The following is a 17,325-nucleotide window of genomic DNA, read 5'->3' on the forward strand; positions in this document are numbered from 1 at the left end:
CTTCCCTAAACATGTGAGAAGCTGGATAGTATGATGTGTATTAGTGTATCTGAAATTTTACATTTTACATTTGACTTCTGATGTTAAAAATGGGTAGGAAGACTATTTTGTGGTGTGTGGTATTGGCTTGTAAAGTATTAAAATTAATTAGGCAAAATCATTACTAAATTGCATTTGTAAAATACACATATCACACATATATATCGAATCATGCAAACCAAAAAGCTGCTTTGGTCACAGGTTTTCAGTGTTACATTTTGGTTACGAGCATATCTACATGCAAATTGTTGATTTAATGGAAAGTAATTAGCAAATCAAAAATAAAATATTGTCAAGGAAGTAATAATACTACATTATGTGTAAGAAAGACAGGCTCTTTTTTTATATTTCCTGGTTCAAAATCGTGCTGGGAATCTTGGGACTGTTGCTTCCCTTTTCTGTGCCTCAATTTCCTTCTCTCTACAGTGGGGATAACAATAGTATGAACCTCATCATTCTGTTATGAGAAATAAATAAAGTAATGCATGTTGAACATTCAGCACAATACCTATCACATACAAAGCACCCATAAAACATCAGCTATTTTTAAATAATTCTGTCCTAGGTGTGCTGAGATTAATCAGTTTAAGACTTGCACTAATTATAAGGCAAAAGGTAGAAGTTTCAAATATTGCAGTGTATATGATGTACACATTTATATTTCTAAAAAACATATAAAAATTAGGCCCCGACTTTGTCCAGTTTCCATAAAAAATAGGCAGTGACCTCTGTCACATTTATTAAGTTCATGTTTTATAGTTATTTTGTGAACTGTCATAATTGATAGCTTTGAATTAATTAATTTTATTACATACAGTCTCAGTATATTGGTAAAAATTTTGATCATCATTTGACTCTCATTCAATATTTTAAATTTATCAGACATCTCAAAAGAGTAAGCTAATGGTCCATTCTTTAGAATAAAAAATTCCAACAGTTTTGTGACAAATTTGTACTTGTTCTTACCTATTCAGTTTAACCTTGGTTTTCTGCCAAGACATGTACACTGGAGCCTTGTTATAATACTACTTTTTGGTTCATATGGTAAAACTGTGTTCTAAATGAGACTGTGTTGTTACCCAGTCGTTCTTTTAAGACCCCAGTGTATTTTGGCTGATTACTTCACAATTCCATAATGTTCCCTTTCCCGTTAGTTTATTACATTTAAGACTCTTCTGTAATTGGTAAATTTTTTATGAAAAACGGGAGATGAAATGCTTATAGAGCTTGGAAAAAATTTTTCCATGAAAAATTGTACTATTTGGCGTAAGAAGAAATAGAAAACTTCCAAATTGGCATCAGTATCATGCTTAGCCTATTAAGTCTTAGATTAGAGATCTCAGTTTATGTGCATTAATATGCTCATCGAGTTGCCCACACCAAATGTGGACAAATTGTACCCGAGGCTTTTGCTAAAGTCCTTTGATAAATGCAAAACAAACCCAAAGCTTAACCCTATGATACTGTTAACAGTTGTGCTACTCATGATATACCAGAATTCAAATAGATTGAGAGCAACTAACAACTTATTTCTTATCAGAAAATAATTTCTTTGTTGACACAGTATTAAATATTTAACCATCTAAAGCTCTTAGCACACTAAAAAGAAAAAAAAAGTGCTAAATTTTTGTTCAGGATGAGATGCATTTTATTTAAAACTCTTCTTTCCCTATATATGTGTGTACCTGTAATTATGTGTGTGTAAACTAATATTATCAGCACACACAAAATAGTTTTGGCAGATTCCTGAACATATTATATACAGGAATATTCTCTAAAATAGCTCAGCAGGACTTTGACTGAATGCACACATGCATTGTCCAGCTCTAACATTGGAATGTTCTGTTATTTTTTTATGGTTCTAATATGTCGTTGTCCATTTGTAATGCAGTGTGTTGTACTTTTGGATGATAAGATGAGAATAATATTTTTGAACACAATTTGCCAGGAATGAATGACTAAAGATTAACATGAAGGCATAAACATTTTAGTAAAATCAAACAATATCTAAGAGGTTATGCCCTAGCAAACAAAACTCAATTATGCAATACATATTCTAATCTGAGCCCTTAAAACATTTAATTTTTGTTTTATGTTTACCTTTCAGATAACCTAGGTTTGAGAAGTGAACTCTGAGTTCACTGCTCATTTCTGGACTTTTTACTATAACTTAATCTTAACAGGTGGTTGTCTTCATCTTTTTATGCCTTCATTCATTTATTTCTGATACTGATGTAAAATGATAACCAATCTGCTCTCCTATTTTAGGGATACCAGAGACCAAGCCACTATATTGCAACTCAAGGTAAAACATGGCCTTTCTAAATGTTCTAGAGCAACCAAACTTGCTTATGCATCCATATGGGGTCGATTTGGGTTTGGGCATGGGGGTTGAGGTTTTTTTGCCATTTTATCTGACTTAACTGAAAAAAAAGATCAGATCATTTGAGTGAGACTACTCTTTATTCATTTGTATAATACAAATTGTTTTGTCTGTGTAAAACACATAAATTAAAGCTTGCTTTGTTTTTTAATTACAATAAAAGAGAAGCTGCTGATGTGTGGTCTGGGTTTGGTATTCTGAGGTCCCAGAGCACACGAGTCAATAGAGCTGGACACAGGAATTACTCTTGATAAGAGCTAAAGAGGTCTTACCTTGTATAAGTGGCGTTTTTTGGGTGCGGGGGGAGCAAGGTCTGTGGTCCTGGAATGCAGTATTATCCAAGAGTGATACTGTTATAATGAGATGTTAGACTGTCTTCCAGCAAGTTTTTTTTACAAGTCAAGACTGAGACAAAATGAAGGGCTTAAGGGAACTCCACCAAGTTCATTCTGTGGAGAAAATAAGAAAAAGGCAGAGGAATCTTGTTATAGTGGCACCCCAGGGAATGAGAGCCTCCTAAAACACCTTTAGTTATCTCTAGATTGACCACTGGCCTTCAGAAGAGAAACCTATATATCTATTTATTTCTTAGAAGAGGGAGGCAGGGCAAAAGCTCTGTTTGCTGTTTTGACAGAGATTATTGTCTGAGTATTTTCACATATCTTTGGATTAACTGAGTTGAATTATAAGCTCTTTAAAGTCAAAGATCATCCAAGATGAACAATTTTCTAGGTTTGTTTGTGGCACTGAGCAGAGTATAACCCAGTAGACACTTCTGTAGTCTGGAGATGGTAATAGAAGGATGGCATGTGTGCTTATATGTATGGATATTTCTTCATTAACCCCTAAACATGCACTGTTTTATAAATGATGTGGGTATATTTAATTGGTAATACATGCTGTTTGGTTGATAGTGGAATAAGGCTTCCTATTTTTAACATGTATTTGAAGATCTATCAAACTAATTTAGTGACAGGTATAAATATCCTAGAATCTAGTGATGTCTTCTTCATGAGAAGTATAGAAGGTAAATTGGAAAAAAAAAAAGTTGTATATGCCTATGTTTTTGCTATAGTGTGAATTTAGATATAAACTGAATTTAAGTAATTTCAGTGACATTTTATATTAGACCTTTAATACTATTTTTTGAGTTATTTAGTTTACTGTGATTTGTGCCTTATGTATACTTCTTACCACTTATTTCTTCTAACCACAAAATTTCTCTGATAACATAATATTCAAATTAATTTCTTCAAAGGCCCAGTTCATGAAACAGTATATGATTTCTGGAGAATGATCTGGCAAGAACAGTCTGCCTGCATTGTGATGGTTACAAATTTAGTTGAGGTTGGCCGGGTAAGAGAAAAAAGATTTTTTTTTCCTTGTTCACAAAACATGAGTGTAAGTTGAGTAGCCAAACCTAACAAAAAATAACACTCACTATATTGTTTTAAATATTTGTATGCAGAGCATTTCAATTGAGTGCTCCTCGGCTGAGAAAATTATTTGATTTCTTATTGAGTAATGAAAGAAACTTTGATTTTATACTAGATTCTAATTGCATCATCAGGCTTGTATATTATAATGAGACTATACAAGGTTTTTCTATTTATTGTGTAATAGATTCTTTCATCTCATATATAGTTTTTTTAACCATATTTTTATTATAACCTAAAGAGTTACCACTGGAATTAATCATTTTGGTTCATGTATATTCAAGTCCATGTATATACCCTTTGTGTCATTTAGGTTAAATGCTACAAGTATTGGCCTGATGATACTGAAGTTTATGGTGACTTCAAAGTAACTTGTGTGGAAATGGAGCCACTTGCTGAATATGTAGTTAGGACATTCACCCTGGAAAGGGTAAGTACCCTAAATTCTCTTTCTTTAAAATATGTTTATGGAAATTTTTTTTCTCATAAAATCCCCATCAAGATTTGTTTTGCTGATGCTATAAAATTCATTTATTCATTCATTCATTCATTCCACAAATATTTATTCAAGTGCCAGTCATGTTTGTAAACCCCAGGATACATATTAAATACATAAATGATTTCTATTTAGAAAAGTGGTTTAGAATCATGTGAAAAATCACAAAACTAGAACATCAGAGAAAAATCAATAGCATAGAAGAAAAAAATAAAATATAAACCAAAAACCAACAGAAAAGAATAAATAGGATCAAAAGGCTAGTTTCTTGAAAAGAATAGTAACCACTGTCAATTCTAAATGAGGGACAGTCAAAACTATGCAATATTAGAAAACACAAAAAGGATATAACTATAGTTATACTTGGTGTTGGGAAATAGGTAAAAATGTTACATGTAAACTTGGAGACAGATTTTAGTCTAAATACCCTTTTATTCTTGCAAACACTGATTTCTAAAAATCTGACCCAAGAAGACTTAGAAACCTGAGCAGATGATAGAAGAAAATAGAATCTTAAAATGTATCATTGAAATTTCACTATGACTTTATAATTAAGGTTTCTTTAAGTTTTAAAGAACAGCTAATGCCTATATTAATAAAACTATTTAGACCATAGACCGTGAAAACCAAATAAATATATTTTAAAAGCTGACATAACTGTGATAACAGAAACAGGCAAAGATGGCACTCTCTCGAGCTCCTCTCTCCTCTCTGTCTTTTCTTAAATCTCTTTCTCTCTCTCTCCCTCCCCACTCCTGCTCCTCTTCTCTTTCTCTCTGTGTGCACAAGAGCTTTGCAGACCAATTTCATTCAAGAACATGCTTGAAAAAAACTTCAAAATAAAATATTGAAAATTTGAAACCCAGCTGTGAATTAAGAAAATGTCACAACATGATCTATAATGACTGTTTTCTAGGAAGGCAAGGATATTACACCTGTGGTAGGAAATCTAGCCAAACGTTTCATCACATCTTTGTCAAAGGACCAAAAACATATGGTTTTATTAATAGATACTGTAATATACTTATTTTTGCTTAAAAGACGTTTATAGAAATAATCTATAATAGGAAAATAAGGAGGCTATTTAAGCATGATAGAGGTGAATGAACAGTAACTAATAGCATGCACATTAAGGAGTATCGCTGTGTAATCAGGAGTGTGATGTGGATAATCGGTCTCACTAGTATTCAAAATTGGGGGAAGTTCTAGTAAATGAAATGAGACAACTAAAGGAATAAATTGCTTAACTATTAGAAAAGATAAGATTATTTTAACAAGAAGTGATTTTGTATCAAGAAAACTAGAAATATTTTAAAATGGAACTACTTATCATTGAAGTGGCTAAATTCAAGATAAATATTCATAAATGATAGCTTTTCTGTCTATTAGCAGTAAGCAGTAGTAGACGTTAAGAAATCTCTTTCACAGTAATAAAAAAATTCTGAAGTATCTAGGAATAGATTCAACAAAGATAGAAGTCCTAAGTGACTAAATCCTCAAAAGTGTATTAAAGAACGTAAAATATGATGTGAATCAGTAAGTAGAGACACGCACTACAGCCCAGAATGGGAATGTTTTATGTTAATACCACTTTCTGTAGTTAATGTCATACTAATTAGAACATCACTGGGTTTTTATTTTTAATCTGTCTTATTATTTAAAACTGTAAAAGTGTAGTTTGGGGGGTTTTTTGTTTGTTTTTTTTTTTTATTTTAATCACATATTTGAAAATTGCACAGGAAGATTAAATAGAAAAAGCAGTAAAGGAACGTGCCTCACCAGATATTAAAAAGAACTTTTAACTGAAGTTTACTAAAAAGAACAAGGCCCTTATGGCAAGCACCTCCAGTAATGGATTAATATGGAGGAGGTAAGGTAATTGTCTGAAATCAGGTCTTAGAAAAATTTATGATTTTACTCACTGGAGTTGGCGTGAAAAGTAGTAAAGAAAGTGATTTTTCGGGGCGTCTGGGTGGCTCAGTGGGTTAGGCCTATGCCTTCAGCTCAGGTCACAGTCTCGGGGCCCTGGGAATGAAACCCACATCGGGCTCACCTCTCGGCTTCCCCCTCTCTCTCTGCCTGCCTCTCTGCCTACTTGTGACCTCTCTGTCAAATAAATAAAATCTTTAAAAGAAAAAAAAGTGATTTTTCTATGCATGATTCCATGAGAGTGTTTATCATTGTCATTATTATAATTATCTGTTGAGTGCTGCTTTGTATAGGGTATTGTGTAGGAACTGGAACTAGAAAGAATAAGAAGACCTGATCACTGGCTTCCAAGTTTTTGGTGCTATTTGTTGTCTATCCATATAGGACAGAATCTAACCTTTCTCAATTTGATTCATTTATTTCCTGACATGTTTCTCACTGTTCTGATTGAACAAGTGAGATGGAGATATCACAGGTAGCTCACAGAGCCATTGGCATTATATAGATTATTGTGGGGTTTGAGGGGTTACAAATGTGGATTCTTAAAAATAACTCTGTAGCATTCTATCTATGCTCTCTGAGCTGCGCTAACACAATCTACAGGCTGCTTTAACCAAAGGGTAAAAGCTTTGAAGTGTTCATTTCAAAGTTCTATCAAATTAACCCAATAGGAAAGAGGCATAACAATGATGGTTCCCTTTTATTTTGTATTTTTGTTACTATAAATAATATTTGGTGCTGCATTATTTCACAGAATTAGGAAAAATCATTTGCCCAAAGAAGTTTAGCCAGCTTTTTTTACAAAAGAATCTAAAGTAGTTCTGTCCTGGAAAATCCCTGCATGCTGGGCTTCAAAACCATTTTCAACATGGATAAGCAACGCATTAAAATCTTTTTGAGGTGAGAAGCTAGAAAGTTGCTTTTATGCACCACTCGAAAACTCAGTGCCTCGGGTCCAGAGGGCAGCATTTTAGCTTTCCCATTTTTTTTTCCTTTTCTCCTAATAATTCTATGTGTTGTCATTCCAAGTAAGGAACAAACTGTCAAGGTAAATAAAAATTTACACAGAGTTACAGAACTGAGCAAGACTTCTAATTTTCTTTCTTTGGCAGGTGTCTGACAATAAGGTAAGCTCCCTAACCATGTCAGGCCAGCATCTTCTATCAGAAAAATCCTGATCTTTGATAGATTCTTTGTTTTGTTGTTGTTTTTTTTGGTTTTTGTTTGTTTGTTTGTTTTGTTTTTTCCGTTGGCAGCCAGGTCTAGTGCCTGTGGTTGGTGTTGAATGGCTTTCTTTGGACACTTTTGAACACGCTTGTTTACATGTTTGCACAGAGGGGCTACAATGAGATCCGCGAAGTGAAACAGTTCCATTTCACTGGCTGGCCTGACCACGGAGTACCTTACCACGCCACAGGGCTCCTTTCCTTCATCCGGCGAGTGAAGTTCTCCAACCCTCCCAGTGCCGGCCCCATCGTTGTGCACTGCAGGTGAGTACTGGACTAGACACTCTGGACTGTATACGGCCATCTTCTTTAAAGTGGGAAGACAAGGCTTTCAAGCATAAAACTAGGCATGCTTACAAGGTTCCAGTTTATGATATTACAGGTAAGGTTTAAAAAAAGAAAAGTTAGCTCAAAGGAGGATATAAAATAGAAACTTAAAAAATAAATACATTCATCCTAATATGTGTAGTGTTGTTCACAAATGGGAGTGTGGAATCGCTGTCTTTTAGTGGCAACATCTGTGTCTGGGGTTAAAATACAGATTTCTTGCCAATCTAGTAAATTCCCAGTAGAAGCCCAGCTTTTAAAACTAAATTTGAGACATACAGAGTTACTAAATGGCCTAAATTGCAAGAATTTGTGCTATAAAACAGCTATTTAAGAATTTAAAAAAAAAAAAAAAAAAAGCCATCCATCAGAGAACCTTGAAAACTACATCAGTGAGAGCCAGCAAAAATATGCCAGAAAAATGTGAACATTATATCCAGGCTTCCTTCTGATTAGAAACTTCTCTTAAAACAAGCATTCAGAGACACTAAAAGCAGATTACATGGCCTCATTTGGAGATGTGAACAGAAAAATATGTACTGAATCTGAAAAGCTTTTCCTAAATGCTGCACACCATTCTCAAATACTGTCCCCTCCAAGCTATATAATAGGTTGTACTTAAGCTTTTTTTTTTTTTTTTTTTTCCTGAAAATCCTACCTATTCAGAATTTAAATGACCATGTATGGAAGAGGGAAAACAGCCCAGAGAATGACACAAAAATAAGGGATCCCATAAGGATCAGATACTGTGTACCCTGAAAAAAAGTCTTCAATTCAATCCTCTTCGGGAAATCTGATGTACTCTTCAATTACCTTCCCATCTCAAACCCTGGGAACAGTGATTCAGAAGATGGTAGGCAAAAGAAAAAAAAAAGAGAGAGAGAGAGAGAGAGAGAAAAGAGATACCCACAATATCTTTTAATTAAATTTCTTAAAGAACATTGTGTTTGAGAGAAGTGGCCAAATCTGGACAACAAAGTATAATGTTAATAGCCCCTCTATGCATTAGAAAATGAGATAAATAGTTCTTCAATTCAGGAGTGTCTTGACTTATCATAGAGGTTTACTCCCCTATGAATTGCCTGCTTCAGAAGTGCTCCAAGATTCTCAGATACTCTTGAACAGAAGTGTCACTTTTCACTTATACTCAGGTATCCATGAATATACAAAAAAGAGGAAGCTGACTACCAAGTGAAATCCCCCCCACCCTCACCAAATCCCAACTATATCTTGTTTGCACCACCGATTTTTATGCCTGGTGGCTCGCTGGTTAAGCATCTGACTCTCGATTTCAAATCAGGTCATGATCTCAGGGTCCTGAGATCGAGCCCCACATTGCGCTCCCAGCTCACCAGGGAGTCTCTGAGATTCTCTCTCTCCCTCTGCCCCTTCCCATCACACTCTCTCTCTCTAAAATAATCAAATCTTTTTTAAAAATTGAAGAAACATTTCCAAAAGATAAAATAATCAGTAGTATATTAAGATTCAGTGACTGAATTAAATACAGTAAGATAGTGGCTGTCTTTTTTGTGACCTGTTAAGAATTATATTCTATACCTAACTGTTCATTTTCATTTTTCCTTCAGATCACCGTTCAAATATTCTTTCTCCTGTTGGTCTCCTCCGATAACCATTTCCCTCCCCACCCTCATAATTAGCACTTCCTCTGAATTTTGACTCCTCAGATTTCCCAGTAAACGTTTTGGAATAAATTTCTTTTCTTTTTTTTTTTTTTTGCCTTGGTATGTACAGGAGTCTTTCAGACTGAAATAGTAAGCCAGCATTCTTGCATTTTGCCAGAGGACACACAAGTATATGAGTAAGAGTATTTCTGAGGTGAAATTTTAAAGACCAAATGCACCCCTTCGTCACTTCTATGAGCTTGAAATCACGGGCCCTGGATTGCCAGAGAATGAAGACTGTATGAGAGCTATGGAACTTGAACAACATACATACATTATTTTTAAAACACAATTTGATATACAAAGTCTATCGTTTTCAATTTCAGACTCCTGCTCCCGTCTTCATTTTGCACCAAAACACTCTACCTGAAGTTATTTGTACATGAAATAAGTGTTTATATAACACATAAAAATCACACCTTGCAGTTTGTTAAATCAATTTGATTCCACCTGACAGTTGAAAAGGATCTTTATTGAATAAGACTGCAAGAACGTAAGTCTTGCACTTCTTTAGATTTGTTTAATTTGTTTCAGTGCTGGTGCTGGACGAACTGGCTGTTACATTGTGATCGACATCATGCTGGACATGGCTGAAAGAGAGGGTGTTGTCGACATCTACAACTGTGTCAAAGCCTTAAGATCTCGTCGTATCAATATGGTCCAGACAGAGGCATGTTGCTTGTTATCTCTAATGACCTCTTTTTTGTTGTTGTTGGTTTCCAACATTTATCAAAAACAGTAAATGTTTTTCACATAGAATCAGTATTAGCTCATCAAGTCATATAGGAAAATATTGATATCATTATTAATGTTTCTATATAGAGAAAATTCTCTGTATTCTCTATCTCTGATGACAGAGGATTTTTATTAAAATAGTTTTTTTTCTTTCTTAGGAACAGTACATTTTTATTCATGATGCCATTCTAGAAGCCTGTTTATGTGGAGAAACTGCCATACCTGTCTGCGAATTTAAAGCTGCATATTTTGATATGATTAGAATAGACTCTCAGACTAACTCTTCACATCTCAAAGATGAATTCCAGGTATTTACTTATTTCTAGAGTTTCTTTTATGAGGAACTTATTACAGTGTGTTCTGGGCATTATTAATTCCTCTAAGGAAGGTCTTTCAAGTCAAATTGATAATTTTTGACCCTATTTTAAGTATAATACCTGTCTCTTTCATTTTACATATTATGGAGTTATTTTTGCAGTAATGAGCTCATATCTGCTGTATCTGAAAAGAGTTCAGACTCAGGGAGGGGTATGGACAAAGGTATCATAAAAGTCAAACTTAGTGGTTTGTGTGTATTTATATGCAGTCGTATGGATTTTAACCTGTGTCACTCCAATGTGAAATCAAGCGTATTAATAATAATAGCTGAAGTTTGTACTAAACATTGTCCCTATATAACCCCAAATGTTTCCATGGCCCTTAAGACATCCCTGAAGATGTGTGAATATGAAGTCAAGCGTAGCTCTGGACACCTCATACTTTGATCCTTTGTGCAGTGCTCTTTCTAGCATGTTACAGCCTGTCTTCAAATACGGCACGGCAAAACATTACTACAAATGATAGTTTCCAGCTTTGATGTTGGGTCATCCTTATGGGCCACTCTACCTCTGTTTTCTTCGGTTAGACACTGCATTTTGCAGGTAGCAATGGTTTTCAGCTTCCCTTTTCCTTTTAGGAAACACAGTGAACAATGTGTGTATTGTTTCTTTGTCACTTCTCAGGCTTCATTAGCTTTAACTACAAAGTCTATCAGCCTGTCATCATGGCAAATACCGTTGCCCTGTACAGATCCTTCACTTTGTACTTGGCCTCCCAGATCCTAGATGGATCTGCCTTATGCTATTAAATGGGTCACTTGCTTTTAACCTACGTTCCCTTTTCTTTTTAGACTTTAAATTCAGTCACCCCTCGACTACAAGCCGAAGACTGCAGTATAGCGTGCCTGCCAAGGAATCATGACAAGAATCGTTTTATGGACATGCTGCCACCTGACAGATGTCTGCCTTTTTTAATTACAATTGATGGGGAGAGTAGTAACTACATCAACGCTGCTCTTATGGACGTAAGAGACTGCCGTCTTTGTTAGTATAAAGTGTCGTGAAAAGCTACGTAATGTGACGAACACTGGCTTGTTTTGTTTTCAAGAAAATTAAAAGGGCCTAGAAAGGAAAATTGGAAATTCTCATTGAAATACAAGTTTTTCTTGGAGAATGATTTTGAATTTTCCCTACAGGGATTCTTAGGAACTATAAATTTTAGGCCCCATTGTAAATTTGGAGCTTGTTTGTCAATTATGATATTCTGTATAGGAAATACCTACAGGTCATATTTTTCATCTCAATTATTTTCAGAAAAGAAAACCATGCTTGTGTATTTTGAATGTTAAGTGAGCAATGAATTTTTTTTTTAAAAGATTATTTATTTATTTATTTATTTGAGAGAGAGACAGTGAGAGAGAGCATGAGCAAGGAGAAGGTCAGAGGGAGAAGCAGACTCCCCATGGAGCTGGGAGCCCGATGTGGGACTCGATCCCGGGACTCCGGGATCATGACCTGGGCCGAAGGCAGTCGTCCAACCAACTGAGCCACCCAGGCGTGCCAAGGAATGAATTTTTTAAAACCACATAATGCCTTATCTTATAGAAGTTGGGTTAATTTGGGAAATCTTTATCTCTGACATTTAAAGTTTCAGTAATTTATGGCTAACTTGTTTTTATCAGCCAGTAATTAATAGAGATCCTTTATAAACAGCTAGGAGAAAGCATTAAAGATACCTGTTAATACATCCATCATTAATGAAAGAGCTGTTTTGCCCCACTCCAGCCATCACAGAGTATAAGAGGTAGAGTAATTCCTTAGGAGATTAGCTTCCCTTGGACAGAACAACTCGGAGAGAGAGGAGAGAGTTTTAAGTCAGTCCTTGGCTACCTTGCTGGGTTACCTTGGAAAGAAGCAAAAGGCTCTCCTGGTTCAGAATCCTTTTAAACAGCTCATCATCTTCATTTATAAACTTTTCTAGGTTTTGCCTTTTCATCTATGGAACCATAGCCAGGAGAAATTAGAAGTCAGGGTCCATTCCTGTGTGACTAGTAATGAAGCTTTCTGCAATATTGCTCCTATTGTGTTTTCCAAAATTAGCTTCTGATGCTAAAGACTTAGAAACCCTACTTTCTACTTGATACCAGTCTTTTAGTCAGTTATTTTGCTCCTTTTATGCGGCAGAGCAGAATAGTCTAAAGACAAGCTCAAGTGAAAAGTTCCCTTTCTTGCCTGACCATTAATCATATCCACTGAAATCACACTGGATCCTCACTGTATCTTTTCTTCCCATTTTAATTGTCTGGAAAGACAAATATACGAAATACAGAGAAAACACACAAGACCTTTTTGTTTCTGAGTCTAGATTTGGAATTTTAAAAGACTGTGTGGAAAAGGGAAGGAGAAAATACCATTAGGGAAGAGATTGATGAGGTGTATGTCTGAGGCATTTTTTTGTCTTTTGCATCGATTGCTGTCAAATTTTTCTTCATTTCCAGGTTATTTTCTAGTCAATATGAAGACTGAAACTTGTTCTCTACCTCTTTCTATACTCTGCTTAATTCCTTATGATTTAACATGGATATATTTCATAATTGAGACCATCCACTAGATTCAATAGTATAGTTGGGGGCCTCAGAAAAGTTAGGTTTGGTTTGTCTTGTAAGAACAAGGTTCACTGGTCAGCACTCCCCGCTCCCTCATCCTCTAGCAACGTCCTCAGTGTTATACACCCTTGTGCGTGCCATGATTGTGAAGAATTCGGAAGTAAGGCTGAGGATTCTGTGATTTCAAAGCCTCAGATGTGCTCCTGTCCTTACAGAGGAAGGATCTAGCAAAGCAGCTCTGTCCTCTCACATCATCTTATTCATCTCCCCTCCTTGTGACTCAAAACCTGAGTAAAGAGCTCACCTTCCCATGGAACAGACACGTGATTAGAAGGAAGTTTTACTTATTTCTTCTGACCCTTTTTGATGAGCCTTCATACCTTTCTTAGGAGACACTCACCTCAGATGCAGGTGTAACTCTGTGAGGCCTGAGGTCACTCTGAAGCAGCCATTTGAACTGTCAGCACTCGGATTTATCCCACGGTCTTCCATGGAGTTAAATGCCTTGGTTAGCGGTATTTCCCAAACGGCGATAAGCTCAACGTTCAGAAATCCGGTTCTACGCTAACATTTAGGACACGTGAAAGATTTAAGGAGTTATGTGGTAAAAATGAGTTAGGGGATCACTGACAGTTTTTATCCACATGAAGGAAATCCATCTCAGACAGCTGTCTACTTTTCGTTGTTGTTTTTTTATAAACTGTTTAATACATAGAAATACAGATCATTCATCTGCAGAATGACAGATTGCCAAGGTCAGATGAGCATACCCTCTCCTTCTGGGTAGAGATAATGTGTCATGTCCCAGTCAGGGAGCACTTGGTAAAAAAGGAGCCATTCCCTTATTGGTGGAGGGAATACACTTCACCAAGAAGTACATTTTAGTTTAAGAAAAATCATAAGTGGGGCGCCTGGGTGGCTCAGTGGGTTAAAGCCTCTGCCTTTGGCTCGGGTCATGATCCCAGGGTCCTGGGATTAAGCCCCACATCGGGCTGTCTGCTCAGCGGGGAGCCTGCTTCCTCCTCCCTCTCTCTCTGCCTGCCTCTCTGCCTACTTGTGATCTCTGTCTGTCAAATAAAAATTAAAAAAAATTAAAAAAAACTCATTATAAGAAAAATCTTAAGTGATTGAAACTGTCATTCTGACCATTAATATACATTAGAAATGTCCAGGAAACTGGGATGGGCCTACAAGATGAGCAGAATGTGCTGATAATATCCATATAATATAAAAACACACAAGTTTGAGGCATATGTGGTTTTTCCTATTTGAAAGGGAAGAGAATCGAGCAGTTTTATTTATTTATATATATTATATATTTATATATATATATACACACACACACAAACACACACACACAATATATATGAAATATATAAATATATAATACATATAAAATATACAATATATGAAATATATAAAAATACATAGATAAATATATATATAATATATGTATATGTTGATAGATTTTGATGGGTGGATAGATAGATACGTACAGATGGGTGTACACATACACCGGGGAATTTTGTGCCTTCAGCCTCTCTGATTAGCTTTGAAAATCTGAAAGAGCCCATGGGTACCTCATGGAGGATCTTCACCTTGAGAAGTTCTTGAGTTTCTTCTTTTGTTTTTGTCCTGTGTTTACTTTTCTCAACAAAATAAAACTTAAAGTCCTGACTTGAACTGCTGCTGAGACTTTGAAGTCCTGCCATCGGATTGACACATTACTAGCTCCAGTACATTCCAGCAGCCCACATCTGTTATTCTGTGGCTTACATAGCATCTCCCTCCCTTTACCACGTGGAGCTGCTTCACCTCACCTGGCCCTACACGGAAATGTTTTGAACTGATCATTCGGTTTAAGTTCTCATGTTTTCCCATTTCCCTTGTTTCTTCACAGAGTTACAGGCAGCCAGCTGCTTTCATCGTCACACAATACCCTCTGCCGAACACTGTGAAAGACTTCTGGAGATTAGTGTATGATTATGGCTGTACCTCCATCGTGATGTTGAATGAAGTCGACTTATCCCAGGTCAATGGCTATGAGTTGCTTTTGTGTACTCATAGACAACTTAAGAAAGTAGTAATGAAAGTTAAAGTCCACTTCATACTACCCTCAATAGAGAAAAATAATGCTTTTATTTTTTTTTTCCCTCCCAAACATTCATCATCTAGGGCTGCCCTCAATACTGGCCAGAGGAAGGGATGTTAAGATATGGCCCTATCCAAGTGGAATGTATGTCTTGTTCAATGGATTGTGATGTCATAAACCGGATTTTTAGGATATGCAATCTAACAAGAGTAAGTCATTGATATTTTACCTGAGCTGATCAAGAGCAACTGATCATAACCATGCTGGGGCACAATTCCAATCAGACAACAGGAAGACGGGAACTAAGGTGTTGCAAAGCTAGTAATCATCTTATATCTTAGTATTAGAAGAAAAATACATTCTAAAAATAGGAAAGCAGAAATGCAGGAAGCTGGGTGTCCTGGTCAGTTACTAAATTCAGATGCACTGACTCAACTGAGTTCGATGGACTGAGCCTGGTCTCTGCGTCTATGTAGACTTTGGTAAAGGTCAACTACATGTGATATTAGTATTGATAAATAGCCCAGAAAAGGCATATAATTGAAAAATAAAGATATAATAATGATGATGATGAATAAAAAGCTTTACCTCAGGAGGAAGGGATATATCAAATCAGCCATGATAGACGGGTTCCATGTCACTATTGCATATAAGGGAGAAGCCCACACATGAGAGAAAAGGTAAATCCCAGCCATCTTCGATTCCCCTTCTACCTATAATTTCATCTCCCCACACGTTTCAGTATCTGGCTCTGCCCAGATTTGTAGAACCAGCACTGGTACCACTTTTCCCAGGAGCAAAGCAGCAGCTGTGTTTCTCGGAAATCTTTCTTTCCTTGAGTCTTCATGTATTTTACACTAAATGACAAATTAAGTCTGGGGTCTCTCCAAAAAAGCAAAAAAAAAAAAAAAAAAAAAAGCTAATAAAAACTGTTTAGATTGTGTAACCAAATAGCAAGCCGAATTTGAAAAGAAATCATTTGTAACTTCCATGAGATTACTCTCTTTTTAAAGAGAATTACTCTGTTTTTAGCTCAGTAGCTTTACGTATGTGTATTATTTTAAGTGTGTAATTCAGATTGTCATGTTTCAGTGTTTTCATATCAAAATAGCTGTATGTGTTTCTGGTTAATAAGTCTATATGTATAACTATAAGCAGAGGATGTAGTCATCGCCAATTCTGTCGCTCATTTCAGTAGAAAAAAAAGATAACTTCAAATCATGCCATAATATTCATGCATATCTTAGATGTTAATTTAAATGGAATCTCATTATGTCTGCACATCTGTTCCATTATGGTTCTAGTAATATTTTAGCTGAGAAACCATAGCTGCTAAACTAAGAAAGTAAGACTTGTCTTTTTATTGAGCTGTTTGTATGAAGAATATTCTAAGGATGGAAACTGAAATCTGGTTTTTTGTCAGCGTATTTGTTTATTTATCTTCCTCTATATTTGGTGTTCTGGTTCTTAATAGTGCTTGATTTTTTTTTTCTATTTCCAACCTTACTTAATATCTTGTAGTTCATGAGATAATTTAATATGCACTAATGAGAAGTTGGGGTATTGTACTAGTAGGTCCTTGTGATGTGTGAGCCCTTGCCATATGGAAATTCAGATCTGATGCCTTATGATACAGTTTACTCATGTATTGCAGATTCTTTCATACATTTTCATATGGGGCTTAATGTTTTGCTTCATTCACTCAAGAGTACTATTCTTTGGACACAGTATTTTGCTAGGTTCTAGCAATATAGAGTTTAGGGGAGAAAGACAGAGATTTCCTTATCCTTAAAGAATTTATATTTTATCAAGTGCTTGTCAAGGAAGACAAGCACTGAACAACTCATTCTATAATCATTTATTTAAAATATGAGAAATTTTAGACAAAAGACAAAATCCAGAATGTTTGGGTTATCTGACATAGCTGAGTGACTAGAGAAGAGTTCATTGGGGTAGTGATCTTTCAGGCAAAATCTGAAAACCGTAGGAGCTTTTGGGTGGTGGGAGAACCAACTATGTTGGTATTCACAGAACAGAGAGGTTTCCCTGGACACACA

The 17,325-nt window shown here is 35.7% G+C and overlaps 1 protein-coding gene across 10 annotated transcripts in view; it reads left to right on the forward strand.

Annotated features, from left to right (window-relative positions):
• Positions 1-17,325, forward strand: part of PTPRK (protein tyrosine phosphatase receptor type K) — a 553,251-nt gene that overhangs the window by 530,861 nt on the left and 5,065 nt on the right. For all 10 annotated transcript variants that reach the window (XM_032339563.1, XM_032339566.1, XM_032339569.1 and 7 more), the window contains 9 exons: positions 2,308-2,344; positions 3,681-3,778; positions 4,172-4,288; positions 7,619-7,773; positions 10,053-10,188; positions 10,412-10,561; positions 11,422-11,595; positions 15,077-15,208; positions 15,352-15,477. In XM_032339563.1, the coding sequence (XP_032195454.1) occupies positions 2,308-2,344; positions 3,681-3,778; positions 4,172-4,288; positions 7,619-7,773; positions 10,053-10,188; positions 10,412-10,561; positions 11,422-11,595; positions 15,077-15,208; positions 15,352-15,477 (1,125 nt within the window). The remainder of the gene's footprint in view (positions 1-2,307; positions 2,345-3,680; positions 3,779-4,171; positions 4,289-7,618; positions 7,774-10,052; positions 10,189-10,411; positions 10,562-11,421; positions 11,596-15,076; positions 15,209-15,351; positions 15,478-17,325) is intronic.

This window comes from Mustela erminea, chromosome 4, assembly GCF_009829155.1.
Source record: "Mustela erminea isolate mMusErm1 chromosome 4, mMusErm1.Pri, whole genome shotgun sequence".
Lineage (NCBI taxonomy): Eukaryota > Metazoa > Chordata > Mammalia > Carnivora > Mustelidae > Mustela > Mustela erminea.